This window comes from Corvus cornix, chromosome 4, assembly GCF_000738735.6.
Source record: "Corvus cornix cornix isolate S_Up_H32 chromosome 4, ASM73873v5, whole genome shotgun sequence".
NCBI classification, from domain to species: Eukaryota; Metazoa; Chordata; class Aves; order Passeriformes; family Corvidae; genus Corvus; species Corvus cornix.
In genome coordinates this window covers 34,967,829-34,989,966 of record NC_046334.1, presented here as the reverse complement: position 1 = coordinate 34,989,966, position 22,138 = coordinate 34,967,829, and the positions used below count along the sequence as shown (strand labels likewise).

Below are 22,138 nucleotides of genomic sequence, written 5' to 3'. Positions count from 1 at the left end.
TGAGTTCTCTTTAATTATGCTTCACAAAGGTATGTTTCCTATAATGCACAAATATTTTTTTTAATTTTACATTACAGCATATTGACATTTCCTTAAATAGAGAAACAGTTTTGATGACTATCTGCTTTCAAATCTGTCATACCAACACATCCTTCATTCAAATAGCTGTATCTGCAAAGAAGTATCTCTGTTGCTAAGGGATACAGAACATAAACCCTTTCACAGGTCTACCAAAAAGAAAAGCATCTAAAAGCAAAAAGCACCAATTCACCTGAAAATTTCTCTCACAAACTCTGCACTACAAACTTCAGATGTCTCACACCCTCAAAAATGATGTGTAAGTCCTCACACCCAAATGACTACCACTTACCAATATGTTGCCAAAAATATTGAAGCATCTATTCTAACACAGGTTAGTCCCAGCAACACTTTAAATTTGGTTGTAAGGCCCTATTTTACCTAATTTCGTATTTCAAAGTGTGACACAGCAAATTTACTATGCTACACTGAACATAGTTCACTATAAGCACATGATTTTCCACTGTCACATTCACAGCCATTCATTCCAGGTGAGAATTGATACACACTTGTTTTACGGCCATTTCTGTGGTTTTGGCTAGGGAAGGGAAGAATTTTGGACAAGTAGGGAAGATAATATGAAATCATGCAGTCAATATTCAGTTTTAACCTCGCTGACCTGCACGCCCATTTAATTACGAGGCTCCAACAGGAGCCCATCACCTCGCTCCATTGCCCAAGAGCGGCCCTACTAGCCAAACCCATGAGCCAACATAAAGCTAGCAACTCATGCAGAATAATCCTTCCAGCGCCGGTTACGTGGGGAGGAGACCCTGGATATTCCCAGCCGCAGAGCCCCTCGCTTTCTGTGTGCGCACCAGCGCTGCCCGGAAGAACACCGGTATGGGGTGACAGGGTGTAAACATGCTGTGTTTACGCTGTGCGAACACGCGGGGCATTGCCCCCCTCATCCCGGCCTTTCGGGGGAGGCGCACGGACGATGTGAGGGGTCCGCGAGGAGCCACCACGTCCGTCCCTTCCCGCCCCCGGCCGCCCGGAGCCGCCTCGCTGGCGGGGGTGCAGCAGCCGCTCGGCGGGCGGGGGCTGCCGGCCGCCCGCTCCCCTCCTGCCGCCGCCTCGGCCCCGCTCGCTCCCGTGCCGTGTCCCTGGGCCGCGAGGGGACCCGAGCCTGCCCCGACCCGACCCGCCCGTACCTGCGCGGGCGGCGCCGCCCGCTGTTCCCCTGGGAGGCGCTGGCTCATCCTCCCTCCGAGCACCAGCGGGACACGGGCGCAGCCCCCGAACCCGCGGCCGCTCCGCCGCCCGGCACCGCCCCCTCGGCCCGGGGTGGGCGGGGATTCCCACCGCGCAGAATCGGCGCCCCTCGGGCCGCCGCGGTCACCATCGCCGTCACTGCTGATTCTGCTTCCCGCGGTCCGCCCGGCGCGGGTCCGTCCCCCGCTCCCGCCCGCCCGCAGAGGGGCGCGGCTTCCCGGCGGCCCGGGAGGGGCCCATGCCGGGCTGCCTCGCTGCAAGGGTGGGTTGAAGGCCCAGGGGGAGGCAGGACAGTCCCGCGCTTCAGAACGGGGTGGAGGCGGTTTCCCAGGTAAAGGAGGCAGAGAGATGCTGGGTGCATCGCGGCATCGTTCGGCTTCAGGGTAAACTGCGCCGCCTCTAAATTCCAGGCGCTGCGGGGGCCCCGAGAGCTTAAGGGTTTTACTTGCAGAGAAAACGCAGGTATCGGGCTGAGTACAGAACTCCTGGGTACTGCCAGCCGAGGTGCTGAGGCCAGTGTGGGGTTCACTTAACACACAGTGAATGAAAGTTCCACCAAAACATGTCAAGAGGTGGATTTTTTTTATTTTTCCTAAGGAAAATGCCCGCTGGTCCGTTTATGTGCAAAGCTAACAAACCCGGAGGGCGCCGTGCCCTGTGCCCACCGGGTGATGAATCGTGGCACTCGGACTGAGAAAGCGCGTTGTAAATCACGAGGCTTTTTGCCCGTAGGCGCTATTAAAGCGCGCATTGGAGTCGGGAACGGAGGAGCCACAGGTGCAGCCCGACCCTCCCCGGTAAGCGCTGCGCTCAGCCCCGCCGGGGCACGCTTCCCCCTAGGAACCCTGCCCCGGGGCTGTCCTTGGGAAGACACATACCCCGGTGCCGGGCTGTGCGGTGCTGTGGGTCGCGGGTCGTTCATGAAACACTTGTAGCTGGTTTTGGAGGTTCCCCCCTCACAAACGCTGACAGCCGCACGCGCCCCGCCCGTCACGTGACCCCGGCCGCGCGTTACCAGGGTGAAGTGCCGCTAACGCGGAAAGGGCGGGCGGGCAGAGCCCCGGCCCCGCCCCGGTGCGGGCTCGCCCAATGAGAGCCGAGCTGCGGGGCGGGGCCGCCAATAGGGGCGGGGGGGCGGGGCCTTGGCAGGCGCGAGGCCAGGTTGGGCGGCTGCGGCCGCGGCGGGCAGGTATGGCGGGGTGGGCGCGGGGGAAGCTGAGGGCAGGGTGGGGACGGGGCGGGTGGGGCCGCCCTTCTGCGGAGCCGGGCAGGTAGCGGGTGGTCTCTCCCAGCCTCCTTGGGGCGGGGGGTTCCCGGCTGCGCCTCTCGCCCCTGTGCTGGGCTTGCTCTGGCTGTGCGGGGGTGGCGGCCTGGCGGGGCCCGCTTGCGGAGCGCGGCCCGTCTCGGCCCGTGCCCTGCCCTGCCCTGCCCTGTTCTGCCCTGTCCTGCCCTGTCCTGTCTTCCCTGCCCTGCCTCTCCCCGTACGCGCGGCCGTGGCCTGGCCGTGCGCTCTGGTCGGTCGGGCTGCTTCGGGGCGTGACTTGCGCCGCTTTCCTGCGTGTCTGTGGTGGGTGAACTGACTTACTGCTCTGGGCTTGAAAAGACAACGCCCTGTCGGCGCTGATGTTCTTTCTCAGGACGCCTATTTTTCCCTTGCCACACGTACAAATAAGCTATCTAACTCATAGAACTGGCTGGGTTTTGACCATTTGTATTTGCACAGAGCAGCATGCAGTAGGAGCCCTAAGCTACACATGCAGCTGGTTTAACGGTAGAACAACATTGGTTGCTTCATAAAGTAGGGAAGGAAGAGAACTTCAGTAAAGTAATGCGAAGTTCAAGTTGTGTCCCACCTGCTGTGCTTTTACAGTTGCCCGCAAGAGAATATTGCAGTTAATACCAGTCCTTCTTATGTTTAGAAGTTCAACTTAACATTAAACTATCTTTATGTGCTATAAGAAAAAAGAACAACCTTACCAAGACGCTGCAGGCCTGTAATTTTAACTTTCATTTCCTGGTAGTTATGCTTAGTCTTAGTAGGCTTCGCATCTCCTCTTTTGCAGAACAGATTACTTCAGATCTCTCGTTTTGTTGTGCTATGCTAATCAAGCTTATTCATTTTAGTCTGCTTTCATGGTATAGGTCCTGTTAAGCAGCATCTGTGTCTAGTACATGGTAATTCTGTAAACACAAAAACGTTATCTCAAATTGAGGAGAGACCCTGTTTGTGAGACCTGTGATGTGTGTGAAGTATGGATCTAAGCTACTAGGATCTCCTGTTGGAAGGAAGCTGGACACAGCAAAGCAGAAATGCTATTAGTTCTTGCAAGTGAGGCTTAAATGCAGAAAATTGTAGGACCCTTTTGTCTTTTTCAGCTTACGGAAACTTTCTCAGGGTATGGAAGCTCTTTTTGCTGTAAAAAATATGATCTTTTAGTCTACTGTAAATTTGCTCTGACATTTGTCAGTTTGGTCTTTGTTTTGCCCTTTCCCTTTGCTGTTCTGACACATCTGTGTATTACCAAAGCTTCCACTTGCAGTTCCTTAGTGTCCTGGTTTTACCAAAGTATTTTTTAATATAGAACCTTAAACACCATCAAAATTCAGCTGAGTACTCCTTTTAATCTGAAAAGGTAGTCTAAATGGTCAGACAGTACATGAAAAATAGTGATTTGCACTATTTTGTAATGATTTGTCTTATATGCAATATGAAAAAAGTCTTTCAGTCAGACTTAAGACCACACCTCTCTTTACTGAATAATAATTCAAACTGTGGTGGGGATCTGTGTAATTCAGTCCATCTTTAGCTTCGTTATAGTGATAAAAAACCTGGATTTAGTGCTTCTTAAGAAACAATGCATAGGGATTCCCCTCGCCCCCATTGTATTTCTTCCAAGTAAAGCTGAACGAAAGATTGTCAACCAAGTGCTATAGTTCTATGATGTGTGTGCCAGCTGAATCAGAAGCCTTGGCACTGACTGCACTGATTATTTAAAGATAAAACAGATCCTTTTTAGTCAAAAGGAAAGATGAAACAAGTTTTAGTTATGCGGCCCTTGTTGAGCCAACTATACCAAAACAGAATTGAGACTAAGAGTTGATGATTTACAGAAAAGCAACTGAAGAGACAAATGAATCAATGTTTCGAGCAAAAAAAAAAATATACCATGACCTGATCAGGCTAGATTGCTAAGTACACCTAATTTAATCTACTTGTGGTTTTTTTGTGTTGTTATTTTTTTCCAGGACTCGAGTAAGGATGCCTTAAGACAAGAACTATGGATAAATATATCAAAGTACGGAAGATTGGAGAAGGATCCTTTGGGAAAGCAATACTTGTCAAAGCTAAAGAAAATGGCCAACAGTATGTTATCAAAGAAATAAACATCTCTAAGGTGAGTAATTATTATTAATTAATTCCTGATCCATTCTTTTTGTGTTTCTGTTCTCATGAATCATTATTTTCCTTCTGAAGATGTCAAATAAGGAGAGAGAAGAATCAAGGAGAGAAGTTGCTGTTTTGGCTAACATGAAACATCCAAATATTGTCCTGTATAGGGAGTCATTTGAAGGTAAGGTGAACTAATACAGTAGAACCTGAAGTAACGTGAGTGACTCTGCACTACTTACTGCATTTAGTCTAAAAGTCAGGGAGTTTTCTCTCTTTAATCAGTATTTTTCATACCTTTATTACTTACTTCAATTATTTTCCATTGTATTTTTTTCACAATTCCCATCCATGTTTAAAAAGAATTGTAATTTAGAAAAAAGGGTAACAAATATTCATGACTGTATGTTACATGTATCGATTTTGGTTGATGCTTAAATGCAAGATATTCTCTTGTTTATCCAGAGCATAAGTCTCCTTGAATACTTGTGTATACCTTAGCAACTGGAATGCTTGTGTAGGTTAAATTACAGTCTAATTTTGGATATTGATAACCTAGCAAGAGCAGTTTCATGTCCAAGTCTGTTGTCTTAGAGTTCAGTCTTCAGTAACTGCAATCATACTGCTTTCAGAGCTGGAAAAATAGATGGGACTGTTTACTTCATCGGGCTATAAAGGAAGGAGAAATAGAATTCCACATTGTCTTCACAGTGCATGTCTTGGGAAATGGGCAGAACAGAAAAAAGATTCCAAAACCCCATTATAAAAGTTAAAATATTATTAAAAGTCTGTAAATATTATTTGAAGTTCTGTTTAGAGATTCTGGTCCCTTCTTCTTTCCCTCCTTTCTGCTGACTTTCTTACGTCTTTCACCTGGGGCTTTCACTTTTTCTATTCATTAAATTAGATTTTTGCAACATAATCATATTACACAGCCACACTTCTGGTTTAGAAATGCACAGTGCTGCCTTCTTTGTGATAGAGGCCTGTTCTTTAAGACTGCTTTTTTCCTTTTTTCTTACAAGGTAGATCCTGTAGTCCATAATTCACAAGACTTGGTGTTGCATCTTTATTGCTGGGACACATTGTCTTTGAATATATTGAATATAAGGTTTATAAATGTAAATTATTTCAGCAATAGATGTGCAAGAAGTCCAGACTCTTAGAATCATCTTTTAAAATAATACTAATTAAAGATAATAATAATAAAATCACCAAATAGAGAAACAGCTTTAAAGGTTTGATGTTTTGAAAAGCAGATTTCAGAAGCGTTCTGTGGGAGTGAAATTTAAGTGACTTAGATGATTCAATTGATTTTTATTCAAAGTTTTTTAAGTGCTGTGACTTTTTCGTAGAATAGGAGCTCTTTTCTTTTGAGCAGCATGTGACTGACTTTCTGTGGTTATTCATCTCGTCTCAAAATCACGCCTAGTATGTGAATAGTGTAGCTCTTACACTTTTGGCAGCTCACAATTTGCTTCTGCCTAACCTGTTTTCCCATCAGTAACTGGGAAAACCATAACTTTGAATAGAATGTATTATATTTGTTCATACCTCCTACTGGAAACTTGCATGGGACTTTTTGAAGTCTCCCCAGATTTCATTAAAAAATGAGAAAATAATTGTTTCCATCTCTCATTGTCTGCTGGAAGTTCTCTTACTGTTCTTCAGACTGAAATAAACTGCATGTCTAGTATGACAGCTGATGGTGGTTGTATTCTGGCAAGTCCAGGTAAAATTCCAAGAAAGAACAAGGCAAGTAGAGGCGCAAATTAAGATCCCTATTTTTCGGGTGGGGGATCCATAGGATATTTGAAAGCAGTTTGAATATTGATTTTATATTGCATTCATAAAATGACACCTTTAATTTCATAGTGGTTTTGAATGCTGTGTTGGGGCACTGGTTCAACAGATGTAATTCTTTTCTCTACCTATCAAAATAACCCAGTGCTACCAAAATGGGAAAATTAGGTTGTGAAACTCAAAATAATATTTTTGTTTGAAGTTTGAAAAAATGAACTAATAAATTATATCTGAAGCTGCACGTGAAAAAGTAAATGTTTTGTTGCTTTTTCTGTTATTGTAGTGAAGATATTTGGAAAGTTAAGTGAAGAAGGGTCTTGTTTTTGTGTTTTTGAAATACTTGGTCATTTACTTTACAGAAAATGGCTGTCTGTACATAGTGATGGATTACTGTGAAGGAGGAGACCTATTTAAAAAAATAAATGCCCAGAAAGGAATCCTGTTCTCTGAAGATCAGGTAACAGCAAACTGCTGCTATAGTGTTTTGTTGCAGGATACCTTTTCATGAATTTTAAATTATTTTGGTTCTGGTTATAGGTGTGGTTGCTTAATCTAAAAGGAGATTCTCAAATAGTCATTCTTGTTGCCATTGGTCAGTGTAGCATCTTAAAAAAACAAAACCAAACTGAAACACAAAAAAACCAACTCCACCAAAAAAAAAAACCCAGAAAGAAAATATAGCTGGAAGTCTTGGTTATGTTACTTGAGATTTTGCCTGGATGTGTAAGATGCTTTTAAAAAAATCGGATCTCTTGTGAAGGAAACCAAATTTGAGACATGAAAAATACTGAAAGACAACTTGAATATTCTTCAACCTTTGAAATAATGTTTTTAAAGATGTAATGGCATGGGATTTTTGTATTGTAATACTGCTTTTAATATGTCATAAGTATAAAATAATATACTTTGTAACTACAATAATATGAAATATGGAAATATGGAGTTGGCATCATTCAAAGGTCATCTTGCCATTAATAAAAATTTAATATTCTGCTGATATACTTCCGATATATTTTCTTTTTCCACAAAACTGGTTATAAAGTCATTTGTAGTGAAAGAGAAGTGGGAGAGTTTGGAAGAAATGAGAGGATTTTTGGTACAGATTTTATTAAATTAAGTAAAAATAAATTATGTAGGATTCAGGGTGGGTTTTTTGTTAGCATTGTCATGTTTGTTTGTAAACTGTTTCTATGCTTTTATGTCTGTGTCCAGTAGGATCTCAATTTACCTGGGATTGGAAAGCCTTAGTAGTATATTAGGTCTATTTATAGTATTTAGAAAATGGTATTCATGAAACATTTGGGATGTAATTTGTAAAAGTTTTAATTTTTCTCATTTGACCTCACTTTTACAAGGAGGACTTCCAAGTGGAAAAGTAAAAATTATGCCTTGCATTATACTCTAATTTTGTCATGTACGTACTTCTAAGTAGTGAATGTAAAACTACCATTCACATGGCAGAGTTCTTGTCATTAGTTACTTCTTAAATTGTGATTTTTGCAAATTTGCCAAAAAGAGGGCATTGTTCATAATCTTCTAGTTAGATGTTTGTTGCTTTTCTCATCAAAATCTACTTTGTAATATTTTTCTTTTTAAGATAAGATAAACAAAGTTACTATATGAAATAAGTGTTTCTGTGAGCACCAGTAGGGCTTTCTAGACTGCTAGTGGATTAAATGAGTGTAAGAAGACTTGTTGTATTGGTTACAGCAAAAGTACAATCTTTTAATTTGCAAGTTCCACATCTTAGGCATTTTAGCCAATCAAATCCGTCTTCTTCTAGGTTTATAATACATAATGAAAATAGTAGTCTCAAGCTTAATATCAAATTTGGGTAATAAGCATCTTTCATTAAAAGGTTTGCATTATAGTGACAATACTATTAAGTTTTTAATTATTCTATGGGATAAATGAAGAGGGTAAAGGGGGGAGGAAGGTAAAATCCATAGTTATAAATAAAAATCTGATTTGATAATATCTTGTAAGTGGGGAAGTTTTCAGATAAATGGTGACGTTGATACTGTATTTTCTTTTATGAATAGATTCTGGATTGGTTTGTACAAATCTGTTTAGCACTAAAACACATACATGATAGAAAGATCTTGCATCGGGACATAAAGTCACAGGTATGTAGGTGGCTGTTTTTAAACTGAATTGTCTTTCCAGGTGATTGCATTAATACCTTGCTAGTTTGTTTTTGGAAACATTTCTAATATTGGAAACACTTCTTCAGTCTGCAGGAGATTTATATATTTATACAAATAGATGAGGCTGTTTGATGAAGCTACGTATTATTGATGAAACTACGTGTTACGTATTTATGTGGGGACAGAAAAGGTTATGTTTGACAGTGTGGAGTTTTCTCATTTTAGTGAAGCAGGACTTCTGTAAGTCTGGTGTTCCATACTAGTCAATAACAATGACTTTAGGGGGATTGAATGGTAGAAAACTTTCTTCTTCTCAAGACATGTAGAGAACAAAAAGTGTGCAATTGTATGAATATTTTAATTAACAAACTTCTTAACATTTTTCTATCAAGAATATATTTTTAACCAAAGATGGAACAATACAGCTGGGAGATTTTGGAATCGCGAGAGTTCTGAACAGGTAACTCCTTTTTGATGCTATTTTTCCTCTGACTTAATTTAAGTTGCTTTGATCGAGGAAAACACAATCTCTGCACTTCATGTGAGTTAACCAGTTAACATCTATCCTTATTTTTTTCTTAGTACTGCAGAGTTGGCACGCACTTGCATAGGAACACCGTACTATTTGTCGCCTGAAATATGTCAGAACAAGCCTTACAACAATAAAAGGTACTAATAAGGATTTTAGAAAACATTTTTGGTAAAAATAAGAAAATTAGTTCTTTTAGGAATCTAAAGCTCTTCTAATCAAATAATGGTGAACATCTGTTAGGTTGTCTCTTACCCAAGTAGGTATTGAGCTTCACTGTAGAAATGGGACCTTAGTAGGTCTGCATTAGAAAGCAATGTCGTGGAGAGATGACTTAGCTTAATGCTCCAAGTTCTAAATCTAGTTGTGTTCTTAATTGTGGCTCTACTTCTGCTTATCTGCACAGTGGTTGTAGTGCATTCATTTTTGCACTAGCAATGTGAAACTCTATTGATGATGAAACACAGTCATTTGATTATCTAAGCCCATGATGTACACAGATGAATGGCTCAGCTTGCTCCAGATACCAAAGTCCTACAGATACTTCGCTCTACATCTTTGCTGCCCTGGCAGCAGCCTGTACCTGGCAACAGTGTCCCCAATGTAATTAAATTGCTGTTAGTAAGTTACCCTTCCACTGCACTAAGCTGTTGCATTTATTGCTGTGAGTGCCTGAAAGAAAAAAATTGTTACAATTCCTTGCCCGTTAATTTCTTCTACATGGGATTTATTATGCAATGGTATTCTAACTGCATTCTGTAATGAGTGAGGGTAAGGTTAGTCACTGCTAAAAAGAGTAAATTGCCTTTGAGATTTGTATTTGCTGCATTAGGTGATGAGTTTTGTTTGTTTAATTCAAAGACCTCAGCCAAATGTATATATTTAAACAAAAGAAGCCTTTGTCCATATTTTGTCTCATTTCTGTGGCTGAGGTGGTTCAGATGAAAAGTTCTAAATGGGAAGCCAAAATAGCATCATCTGGTTTTCAGAGTGGCCTTATTTTGGTTGATGAATTGGTTTTGGGTTTTTTTTTCCTTGGGATTTTGCAGGGTCAGAGAACTCAGGGGAGCTTGTAGACACTCAAAATCCACCCTTCTTCTCTTCAAAAATAGACTTCACAGATATAAGTTACTTGGCAATGTTATCTTAGAACTAAGTTTTAAAGTATGTTCTCTTTGATTTAGTGATATCTGGGCCCTTGGTTGTGTTCTCTATGAAATGTGCACACTTAAACATGCGGTGAGTAGAAACTTTGTGTGTCTATAAAAGAATAGTGATTTCAAACAGAATTTATTTCTGATGTTACACAGATATATTTTAGTTGATGAAAGGCTTTCATGGTAGCTGTTTGGAAATTACCTTCAGCATTTTCATCTGGGCTTCCTGTGCCAACCAACGTTTTTCATTGGTGTTTTGTTTCATGCCAATCTCTCAGATATCTTGGCACTTTTGTTTTTAATGGATTGTAATAGCTGAAAAAATCATTAGGTGTTGTAATAAAGAATGTTAGGAGTAGTGGGAGGTTTTTGTGAGGGTTTTTTTTTGTTTGATTGGTTTGGGTGTCTTGTTGTTTTTGTTGTATTTTTTTGTTTGGGTTTTTTGGTTTGTTTATTTGTGAATTTTTGGTTTGGTTTTTTTTTCCCCCAAAAAAGCTTGAATTCATTGAAAGCTTCATTGAAAGTCTGAATTTGGATTTAGCTTTTTTGCAGATGGAATGATGTATTCCTGTTTAGAACAGGAATAGTGCTTAGAAAAAACTCCCAAGGTGGAAGAATTGCCTTTTTCAATTTTTTTCTTCTCTCTATGTGTATGTGTAGTTTAAAGAGTATGTCTTCATCACTCATTTTTCTGTTAGGAAGGGAAGAAATTTTTTTTCTTTCCTGTTTCGGATTTTTTTTTGTGGATTTTGTTTTGTTTGGGATTTCTTAGTAGCTATTTTTATTAAAAGAGAAAGATTATAACAACATGCAGATGGAAAGAAATATTTTCAAGGAATAAGGATTTAATTTCATTTCAAGCTTTTGTAATTTCTTCTTGCTTGGTCTTTTATGTGGCAACAATGCTGACAGTGTTGAATTTTCTGAGAGTTGATGGCAACAATTTGTTTTCTGTAAACTGGGTAATATGAATTGTTTTCCTTTTATTGTACAAAGGAATTGAAATGGTGCTCTCTGTTTCTTGAGCTTAAGCTGAAGTCTGAGCTTCCCTTGGATTTCACCCTGAATGAGTGTGAATACTTTACATTCCTTCATTTGAAATGGGGGTTTGCTGAAAAAGGCAGAAGCCATGTGGTGGTTCAAAGTCTTTGGAAGAGGAGACCAAGCAGATAATTATTTTTTCCTTAGTTATATATCATTGTCAGTCTAGATCTGGAGAGAAATAATTACTTGGTAGCAACATTTATGTCTCCATGGTATGAAATACTATGTATTGTGATGTGGTTTTAATTGGAATTTAATTGGAATACTTGGCAACAGATAATTTTGAACTTCTGATGTTGACCTTGAAAATGTGTATGTTGAGGCAAAGGAAGGTGTGTTGTTAGTTTGTTTTCCTCATCCACCTGTATGTGCAGCTTTGCATGTGGACAGACAATAAGAAATATGTAGTAACTGTCTTCTTCCTTGTGTGACACAGTTTGAAGCCGGTAACATGAAGAACTTGGTCCTGAAGATAATCTCTGGACCTTTTCCTCCCGTTTCTATGCATTACTCTTATGACCTACGTAATCTGCTGTCCCAGTTATTTAAAAGGAATCCTAGGAACAGACCATCAGTAAACTCCATATTGGAGAAAAACTTTATAGCCAAACGGGTTGAAAAATTTCTCACACCAGAGGTATGGAGTTAGTTTTAATTCTAACTTTGCTTAAAACATCGTAGGCCTTTCCTTTTTCTCTATTCTAGTGTTAATATATTACATGGAAAGCTGGAGTAATGGTATTCCCCAGAGCTCTTATAGACAGTATCAGTTGAAGAAAAAATAGTTTTACCATGAACTGTAAACAAAAGTCTCAAATTATTAAGTGTTTGGTAGTTTCCATAAGTAAATCTAAACTAACATTTTCTGAAGTGCATTGTTTTGTGTGTTTTTCTGTATTGTGAGGAATCACGACTAAGATGTTGGTTTGTTTAGATACACATCTTTTCATAAAATGCTGCTGTCAATAATTTCAGCATTGCTGCTGTATAGAATTTCTTCAATCCATTTTTTGTTTGTAATTTGGAATGGCCTGAGAGCCTGTTCTGGAAAATAATGCTAAGTAAAATTGTCTTTAAATTTCTTGAGGTTTAAACATATCATATGGATATACCCTCAAAGAAGTTGCTTCCTGTTCCATTTAGAGTCTATTCATATCATCTGATATCTAATAATGTCCTTTTAATATAAATCTAGTCAAAAGAGATCAAGATTAACAGGTGTATAATAGTACTGATAGGAGGTAAATAGATACAGAAGAGAAAGGACATGGAGGAAGTGCTGTGTAAAGAATTCTAATGGATTCTAACTCGCAACTAAAGAAATGCCATGAAAATGCCATATATAATTGGAATTTCTGTTGTGTTGAAATAGACTTTCAACTTCAGATTGAAGTCCCAAAGAAAGGTAAAATTCAGAAATCTTTACAGATAAATTTGTTCTAACCTTTGCAACAGTAGTAGTTTGATCTGATTTTATTTCCAGTAGATGGAATGAAATTTTTATTTGGAGTTAGTCAGTCAAAGTATAATTAGTAATAGACTGTCTCTATCACCAGATGGTGATACGAATTTGTCCTAGACTGAGTATGAATACTTAGCTTGCTTGTTTGACTTGGAAGTGCTATCTGATCTTAAAAACAGCAACAAAACCCCCACACAGAAAGCACCTTTTACTAAAGGCATAAATCACTGGTACATGCATATTCAGCTGGAGGTGGTCATTCTGTGACACAGCTGTAATGCTTATTTTCTTTGAGTATCACCCTTGGCTAGTGCTGTTGCTCTGTTTTCCTTAGTCTAAGCTTAAAAGTTATTTCATAGTTGACATCTTCAAGATGTTGCAACTGTTGCTGAAATCCTGTTCTTCAATGTCAGGAAATCAGTCTTGTAGATTTATGTAAATTCTTTCTTAATCTTCATAGTTACTAAGTTGCATTAAAAAGTGGATCTAAATTAGCACCAATTTTTAAAAAGAAGAGGGGCTCTTTGAAAGATACTAGAGAGTCAGGTTTCTTTTCTGTCAGTAAAGGTGTTATCTTGGAAACATCATACTTCAGTTGCTACAGCTTACCGCTCAAATAAATGCTTCAAGATGACTGAAATACCATTAGTAGGAAACTGTTCTCATGTGTGACTTCTGACTTACAGAATCTTTGATGCCAGACTGTACAGATTAAAAAGTTGATGTACCATCATGTGCAGCGTCCTAGGTTCTGCACTTTGGTTCTCGTGTTGGTTTTTTTTCAGGTTTAACTCCTCAGCATCCATTGTAACTGACTGGTAGACTCTTAAACAAATCAAAGGAATTTGGGTAATTCAAGATTCTGTAAAGACTATTCCTGAGCTGACACTTTTCATTTATCCTTGCTGCTCTTCCTTGAATTTTTTCATTTCTACTATGTAGGTTTTGAGGTGTTTGGGTCAGAACTACCTACAGTATTTAAGATGATGGCCTATTAATATTTAAATATTTTTTGTCTAATCTCAAATTTTTCACCTCAGTAAGACTGCTTTCTGTATTTTATTATGCTAATTTGATATGCCTCACAACAACACACCATGTATGTTTTTTCCAGATATCCACATATGTGGTCATCTTTCCATCTTGAAAAGGATGGAACTTTAAACTTCAAACATATTTAAAGGACTATTTTTTTTGACACAAGCTGTATCAGAAATTGAGGAGAACTTTGGCAACTAATCAGAAATCCAAAATGAATTATGCAAAAAAATTGCATCTTCTAGATGCAATTTTCTAGATTCTTGGCTAGCTCATAAATGAGATAATGTGCCACCCAGAAGTCAGACTAAATTGCTTTTTAAAATTATTTGAGTAATTATGCCAAAAATGTTTGAAAATACTCCAGCTTCATATTGGTGGTAGTAATACTAGATTGAATGCATAAGCTTGAGTACTCACTTAAATTTAATTTACAGTAAATGCTATTAGTTAGATGCTTACTGCTAATGGCACACTTGTCTGAAAATGAGTTCTTCCTAGCTTTGGTCACAAGTATTGTTGACTAACTCTTCAACTTGTTTAGCTTATTGCAGAAGAATTCAGTCACAAAATTTTCCACAAGTTTGGACCACATGCTTCACCAGGTAAGTTAGTGTCTACACTGCTTTTGCATTCAGCTCTGTGAAGATTGTGTATATAGCTTTGTTCTTTACCTGGGGTCTTTTTTGGTGTGTTCTTATACCCAACTGTAGAATTTTCAGGAAAAAAGAGAGAAGCAATTTCCTCCCGTCACCTGGGGAGCTGAATGTATGTTGGGTACAAATAAGGCAAATACAAACTATGGGCCTGTAATACATGAAGTGTACTTTTTCCTCTTGCAGTACTACACTTCCAAAATTTAAGGAGGCAGTGTAGACTGCAAATAATGGGACTAATTCATATGCTGTGATTGTATGACTTACCCCTTAGTAATGACAGTTGGCTAATGAGAAGTACGATTTCTTCCAAAAAATGTGTGGGAGGTTTAATTTGAGATTCCAAGATAAATCCCTGGCTTCAGTCTAATTCAGTAAAATTTCTGCTAGTGGTAACAAAATAGATTAATTTTATCGAGATGGTCTTGCTTCATTTTACTGCATTAATTTGCTTTTTTTTCCCCCTAGATTCCCTTCACAATTATTTTATTTCCCTGTAATTACTTGATGTTCTGGCAAGTGCTTTGGTATCTTTTGAGAGTGTTGCTGTCCTATTCTGTAGTAAGAGAGCCCTGCTAACACAGTATCAAACCCACAATATTGGCATATATTCAGGAACTCTATGGGGAAAACAATATCCCTGAAGGCCATTAAAGCTCTTCCAGAACTCATCTTCTGCTGACACTAACACTGCAGGTTTTAGTCCAGTGTTGTTAGTGGAGACAGGTCTTTCCATTAGGAAACCTTTTCCCTGTGTGCATGACCACTGTACAGTAAAGCAAGGCAGCTGAAATAAGCGGCAGTTATTCAGCTTGAAGGCTTAAGATTCAAAAGCACAGGAATTGTTTTCTTGTATTTCTTACCAAATGTTGAATTTTGGTAAGCTATTTTGGACAACTGGGTATTAATATATCAGCTCATGTGAATGAAATGTTAGCAGTTTGTTTTGGGTTCAGGAGGATGCTCATGCACAAAAAACCTGAAACTCAACTGTGATTGCAAAGCAAATTCACTTTTCTTACTAGCAGTAGCAAATAGTACATACTAATCCCTGGATTCCTGCAAAGCTGCTGGGCAGGAGGAGATGGAGATGGAGCATGGTGCTCATGCAGGAGGGGCGGGCAGGCAGTGCACCTTCAAGGTGTCCCCTAGATCGACACTGTGCATCCTGTTCTTCTCACCCCTCCACCCCAGAACCACACCTCATAGCTCCTCCTCAGGAGTGGAATTTTTCCAGTTACCACATCATCTCACACCTGGCCAGCGTGTGAAATGAGGCCACCACAGCTCGTGATAGCACCTCCATGCTAACAAGAGCTCCATTGTGCATTGTGCCTCTTTCACAGGTTAAGTTCCCACTGAGTGACCAATACATTGTTTCTTTTTCAAGGGACAAGTTCCCACCAGTTAAACAGTAAAGTTTTCTTCATTGTCTTGTCGATGTGCACAGCAGCAGACCATACATGGCAGGGCCTTAGACACAACTTTGATCCCTGACATGTATTTCACCCATTTTTCTCCAGTTTTGCTGTTCTAAGACCTTGGGAAAGGGAAATATGATACACTCGTCAGCCTGGATAGCTCAAACCCAGGGGGTTTTTATTGTGGGTTTCTTTCTTCTCAGCTAAAAGACCAGTTCAAGAACAAACACTGACTTCAGTTGCACCAGCTCAGAAAATTACCAAACCTGCTGCAAAATATGGAGTGCCTTTAACTATCAGGAAGTCTTGTGGTGCACCTAAAAAGCCTACTGAGAAGAAGCCATTGACTAAAACTAGGCAGGTAAGAAGCTAAGTTAGTTAAATTGAACTGGTTTGTTCATACCTTATTTAAATGCTATAAAAATACTATGTCTTCCTTTTAAAAGTGTCTTAGTGTGTGGACATGCCTCACGCACCTGCAGAGAAAGTAGAACTAGTAGTTTAAATGCATGCCTTGCTTCTTTATTGGTTGCTTGTTCAGTTGGTTTTAATATAATTTTTATAAACTCCTTCAGGTTTGGGTTTTAATTCCAAAGCTGAGTTAAGTTCATTTGTTTTCATTTGCTTTGTTGGTGTTAACCACTCTTACAAACATTGGAAGCCTGTCAGGTATACCAAGATCATTGACACTGGATAAGAACCTTTGCATCTTTTTTCCTTGTTCCAAAATGATTTCAAGTTTTCAAAATATGCAAACTTTTTCTAGTCATTTCACAAAGTGTCGTCAGCCAGAGAAACTGTGTAATTGGAAGAGGAGTTTCCCAGATTTAATTCCATGAGCTAATGAGAAAGTTTTCTGTATATCATAGAGTACTTCTGATCTTTCTTCCTGTTGTCTTCTCTGTATTCCTTATTACATAAAACTTCTATTCCCTCTCTCTGTATTCCATTAATTACTGCCTGGTCAGGAGTTGTTTATGCTACAGCTAGTTTTGAGCTATATGCACATGCCAAACAACTAGCAAACCAAGAGGCTGCCACTTCAGCAAGAGAACTAGTTCACATTTTCTTCTGAATAAGTAATATTGTTATTGTTGTGGGGTTTGTTTGGGGTTTTTTTTTCCTTCTACACGGCACTTCAGGGAACATAATTCTAAGAGGTCTATCCATCTGTCAAAGTTGTAGGTGGATAGAAAATTATCCTTGAGATACAAATTATCCGTGAGGTTCAATAGTTATTAGAGGTTTAGAGAAAAGGTCATTGTTTGACCTTGGTGGCTTGTGAAACACAGTTTGAAAAAGCAAGAAGGGAGAGTGCAGACGTCTTGTGTGTCCTTATGAGATCACAAGGTTTATGTGTTTTAAGGCTTGGTTGCACAGCCATCTATTGGTCTTTGTCATGGGTTTCACCAGCCAAGACTGATTCAACTTGCCCAGAGACTTAAGGTGGCAGGGGAGAGACTGAGGAAATGTCCTCTGGCAAGGATAAAAGGAGTCAGTAATGCTGCTATTTTGAGGCAGTCTTTGTGTGAATTGTACCTAGTGATAAGATGCAGGATAGAAACAATGACTACAATTTAATATAAATTTTCTTCTGAGTCTGAGCTTGCAGCTCTCAGCTGGCTTTTCAGGGGAGCATGTAACAGTCGTCTCCTTCATTTAGTAATTATTGTATTAACATTATATTATTACAAGTCTCTAAAGGTTTCCAACTTCTGCAATACTTTATTTTCAAGTACCCATTTGACAGGATTGTGTGTTGTCAAAAGAAAATACTATGAAGCTCTGTGTGTTCTAGTATGGTCAGAAAAAAAGCTTTAAAAGTAACGATGGCTTTTTTGAGATGATTAAAGTGTACATTTTATTTACTATAGCTGCTTCTTTAGCAGGTATTCTGTGGTGACTCTGTTGTCATAGGTAACAAGAACCTTAGAGATAGAACCAAGTGAAGAACCAAGCAAAAGACCCTTGGATAACCTACCAAATCTTTTCTCCAAATAAGAGAATCTTAATATCTAGGCCCCCTCAAAATGTTACTATAAAGAAAAGATTGTAATGAAGAGTGATGCTACCAGAGAAGAAAAATTAAGACAAAACAGATTTCAAAATCACTGCCTTCAGCTTTTGAGACAGAACTTTTAGTACAGGATGAACAAGTACCCCTAGATCCTAGCAGTGCTTTTCACTTCAAACCTCCTGAATAATCAAGTATTTTAAACCGGATTTAGTGCAGTCAGTTGTGACTTTAAGAATATGTTTTCTGGTAGAATTTTTCTCTCATTCTGGTGTCGTGCTATCTAATTTGAAGTTTCACCTTTTATGCAGGCATTTCCAACTCCAGTGAATAAAATTATTCCAATAGAAGAAAGGAGGAAAATGTTTAAGGTGTCATGAAATCATCTGTTTTCAAACTGAGCAAAAGCCAAGTCCACAGCAAGAATGACAAAATACAACCTTCAAACCTTTCCTCCTTGTCTTTTTTCTCAAACATTATATAGCAGTGATTTTTTTTTTTTTTTTTTAAATCTTCATGGACATGCACCAACAGCAATAACCCATCTTGACAGAGTAATGTCTCAATAATAAATACCAAATTATGTGCTTATTTTTCAGGAACCTTCAAAAAAGAAAAGGTTAGAATTGCCTGAAAAAGAAAAACATCAGAGAGAGCAGGTAGACAAGATTCTTCAGATTTTTCTTTATTCCCCCATAGTAATTTTAATGAAGTATCTTGTGGTGTGGTGTGTAAGAATATGCAGTAGTTTGATTTTCCAGTTCCTTAACATGTTCAATCCTTACACATTGCAGATCAGTTTACCGAAGGCAGATGAAATGAGAAGACTGGAAAAAGAAAGGGTAAAATATGTTTAAAATGTGTTAAGAGTGAAGTTCAATTTTTACTTAGTGGTTCCTTGAATTTTGTTTTCCTGTATTGTTTTCTCCTTCAGATGGAACGAATAAACAGAGCCAGGGAACAAGGATGGAGGAGTGTGCTTGGTTCAGGTGGAAGTGGTGTTAAGGTTGGCAGCAGATGCAGAAATGTGGTGCAGTCTGTTCCCCCACCTTTGATTATATGGAACGGTCTTCTCTTTTCAGAAAGATCTGCTCTTGGAGGTCAACTCTTGGGGCTGCCCATTATTAATCTGTGGATAATTTGAGGGAAACTGTAACAAGTCCTCCCCTGGCCTTTTGGAGATTATGTGCAATTTTCATTTTTAATGTTTCCTAAATTTCTGAATCTCTTCTCTTTCTGCCAGTAATGGTTTTCATGCACCACTTTCTTATTTCCACACCTGCTTTTGCTACTTTTCCTGTGCTGAGTGTATGCATGAACAGCTTCTTTCACATTCAAGTTTGTTCTAGAATTTTTTCGTTTCCAGGTTTGCATATTATAGTAATGGACCTCTTTCCCAATATTATGCTTCTAAGCATTCCTTGTTCTTTAGCAACATAAGTATTTCTATATATTGATAAGATGTTCAGGAGGGGGGTAAAAAATTCTGAGTAAATCTAATTTTTTTTTAATGCAGTGTGCTGTTTAGCCATTCACTTTGTGCATAATTTAATCTGATTCCTATGACAGTTTCTTTTTCCCTATTTGTGCATGTCATAGTTTCATGGAAACATAGCTGTCCTGGAAAGTAGTCTCATCAAGTTAGTTGAATATAAAGGTCTGGGTACTTTCATCAGACAGAGCCAGTGCAGGAATTTAAGTAGTGCTATGGTGTAAATCTATCTGACAATAGAAAGTAGATTGAAAGACAGGGATTTGTTGTGGTGGTAGTGAGTCTTACAAAAATACTATGCATAAACATGTTTAGTAGGGTTTTTGTAAGCAAACTTGACTGAGCAATAAAGTCAAAATGGATAGAGGTTTTATTGCTGTTCTTTGTACAAAAATGAGGAATACACGAACACTGACCATGTTTCAGTAGCTGCTTATTAAATATTTCATTTCAAAATAGATATCATCCTTTTGGATGTGTGTCACACATCATATGAGTAAAGCTTAAATATAAATGCAAACTTAAGCATACCAGACTTTAAAAACTACAAAGTGCTGATTTAATGAAAAAATAATTTGCCTCCTATGTTGTCATCCTCTCTCTCAAGATCAAACTGGCAGGCACACATACAGGCTCCCATACAACATGATATGCACGCATCCTCACATTTGGATGAGATCTGCATGTGTTCCTGAACACGGTGTTTCTGATTAACTTAGAGAGTTCTACTGTGAACATATGAAGGGTTCTATTATAGCTACAGCTGCATTGTTATCTGTATTCTCAGTTAGCTAGGGAAATTGAGGTCCAGTGAATGTGTCTGTTTTCACCAAGTGTCACTGGTGTAAAAACATCATGGCAGACGTGTGGAAAAAATCATTGAGATATCTTCTTCAAATTGGATAGTTGAGTACCAATCTTACTGCAGACTGCTAGTTTGCCATCATTCCAGGTTTCCATATACTATTATAGTATTCTTGACTTAATTGTCTTTTTTCTTTCTCCAGCATGAAAGCAGTATATCCAGCAACTCCTGGACAGTGCTTTTGAATAGCGCTGTTCAAGCTTTTGAATAACACAAGACATACAGCCTCTTACGAAGCCACAGCAGGGTCATGCACTGCATTATTCTGTCCTCCTGTTTTCTTTTTGGGTTTATTCTGGCACCTGTTTCTGAGGAAAAGTAGGGAAAGAGGTGGCAAGGGTTTGGCTTTGGGTTTGTGGTTCTAGCAGGGGTTGTAACTGTCCTCCAGACTGTTGATGAGCACTTGCTTCATATCATTTGCCTAGAGACTGATCACAGTATTTCTTTCAATTTTGGAAACTGAACTCTAATAATGATAGATGAAACCTTGAATAGTGTCTAAAGTAAGACTTTTCCTTCTATTTGTAGAAACTATAGTTCTTGTATAGTTATTTTTATTCAGACCAACAGTATACCTGCATATTTGTTTGAATGCCTGGATTTAGTACTCTCATCTGGCTTATGGGGAGCCATTGATGGGCATTGAGCAACTGAAACTCAGAATGTGAGATAAATTCCATTGTCAAAGACAGTCTCTTCAAGACCTTCTAAATAGGCAATCTTAAACCTGTCACATCTGTACTTACCTGTTTGACTTTATATTAAATACTTCAGACCACTTTGGAAGGAATATTGACACTGTTAAAACAAATTCCATAGATTTACTACCATGGGCTATTTGACTGCTTCCCCCAGGTGTAAAGAGAACATTTTTATGCATGTGCTGACAACCTTAACCTTGTTTTGCCAGTTTCACATTTTCTGCATCCATCCTTGGCTACTACTGTACACAGCGGCTTGAAATTTTTTTTTTCATTATTTTCACATGAAAATTCTGCAGGAATTCTAATGCTTTGAGAATGACAGGGATAATTTGCATAAAGCAATAGCTTGTGGTAGGTGTTCCCCTGATCTGAGCTTTAGTAGAGAAGCATCTCAATTCAAGTGATGGAAATCCAGTTATAGGTTGGTGACAATGGGGGTTCTCAGATAAATCTGCACTTAGTGCCATTCAGCAAATTTAGAGCTGTGCTCAACTGTTTCCAGCTTCATGAAAAAATGGTGTTTGGCTACAAGTCACTTGTTAGTATTTCAGTTGGAATTATATCACTTTTTTTGCTAAAACTTTGATTTTTGCCATGTAATATTGTCTATCTCTGTTTACACTTCGATTGAGTTGTTATCAGTGACTTCCAAAATGTGTGACAGATGGCTCCTGTATAACTAGACTATTTTTAGAGGAAACTAAAATGGTGTTTTATTCTGGACTGCTAACAGAAGAAAAAAATTAATTCATCTATCTTGTAATTCGTTAAAATAGGGGCATGCCAGGGATAAAACTAGGACCAATTTAGAATTGTTGCAGAATATGTTAATATTATTACTCTGCTGAAGAGCTAAAAATTGGAAGAGCCTATTAAAACCAGTATTTGAGATTTCCACCCTACCCCTTTTGGTTTCCAGGCACCATATTATGTCGGTGGAGGTGGTGTTGGTCCTTTTCCTGTGTCTTCTAGAGGACGCTATGAACACTATCATGCTATTTTTGACCAGATGCAACAGCAAAAGGAAAACATTAGAGTAGCTGAAGAGAGGGAAGCCAAGTTGAGGGCGAAACTACAAGGCCGAGGAGTTGTTGAAAGGTATGGCTATCTTGCGTTAGAAGTTAC

General features: G+C 39.1%; 2 protein-coding genes across 14 annotated transcripts in view; one reads left to right on the top strand and one right to left on the bottom strand.

The window, feature by feature from the left end:
- Positions 1-1,366, bottom strand: part of CLCN3 (chloride voltage-gated channel 3) — a 66,004-nt gene extending 64,638 nt beyond the window's left edge. For both annotated transcript variants that reach the window (XM_039550288.1, XM_039550289.1), the window contains exon 1: positions 1,233-1,366. The gene's annotated coding sequence lies outside the window, so the exon portion shown is untranslated. The remainder of the gene's footprint in view (positions 1-1,232) is intronic.
- A 120-nt stretch (positions 1,367-1,486) lies between these two features.
- The window catches only part of NEK1 (NIMA related kinase 1), a 51,936-nt gene continuing 31,284 nt past the window's right edge, over positions 1,487-22,138 (top strand). For 8 of the 12 annotated variants that reach the window (XM_039550280.1, XM_039550286.1, XM_039550285.1 and 5 more), the window contains exons 1-15: positions 2,427-2,482; positions 4,540-4,688; positions 4,769-4,865; positions 6,844-6,941; positions 8,527-8,610; positions 9,024-9,091; positions 9,214-9,300; positions 10,345-10,399; positions 11,798-11,998; positions 14,406-14,466; positions 16,142-16,299; positions 18,552-18,611; positions 18,747-18,794; positions 18,887-18,958; positions 21,933-22,111. In XM_039550280.1, coding sequence (XP_039406214.1) covers positions 4,572-4,688; positions 4,769-4,865; positions 6,844-6,941; positions 8,527-8,610; positions 9,024-9,091; positions 9,214-9,300; positions 10,345-10,399; positions 11,798-11,998; positions 14,406-14,466; positions 16,142-16,299; positions 18,552-18,611; positions 18,747-18,794; positions 18,887-18,958; positions 21,933-22,111 — 1,385 coding nt within the window. In that variant the 5' untranslated portion in view covers positions 2,427-2,482; positions 4,540-4,571. Of the gene's footprint in view, positions 1,625-1,897; positions 2,091-2,426; positions 2,483-4,539; positions 4,689-4,768; positions 4,866-6,843; positions 6,942-8,526; positions 8,611-9,023; positions 9,092-9,213; positions 9,301-10,344; positions 10,400-11,797; positions 11,999-14,405; positions 14,467-16,141; positions 16,300-18,551; positions 18,612-18,746; positions 18,795-18,886; positions 18,959-21,932; positions 22,112-22,138 lie in introns of those variants that run through there. The other 4 variants (XM_039550287.1, XM_039550281.1, XM_039550277.1 and 1 more) reach the window with 3 other exon arrangements.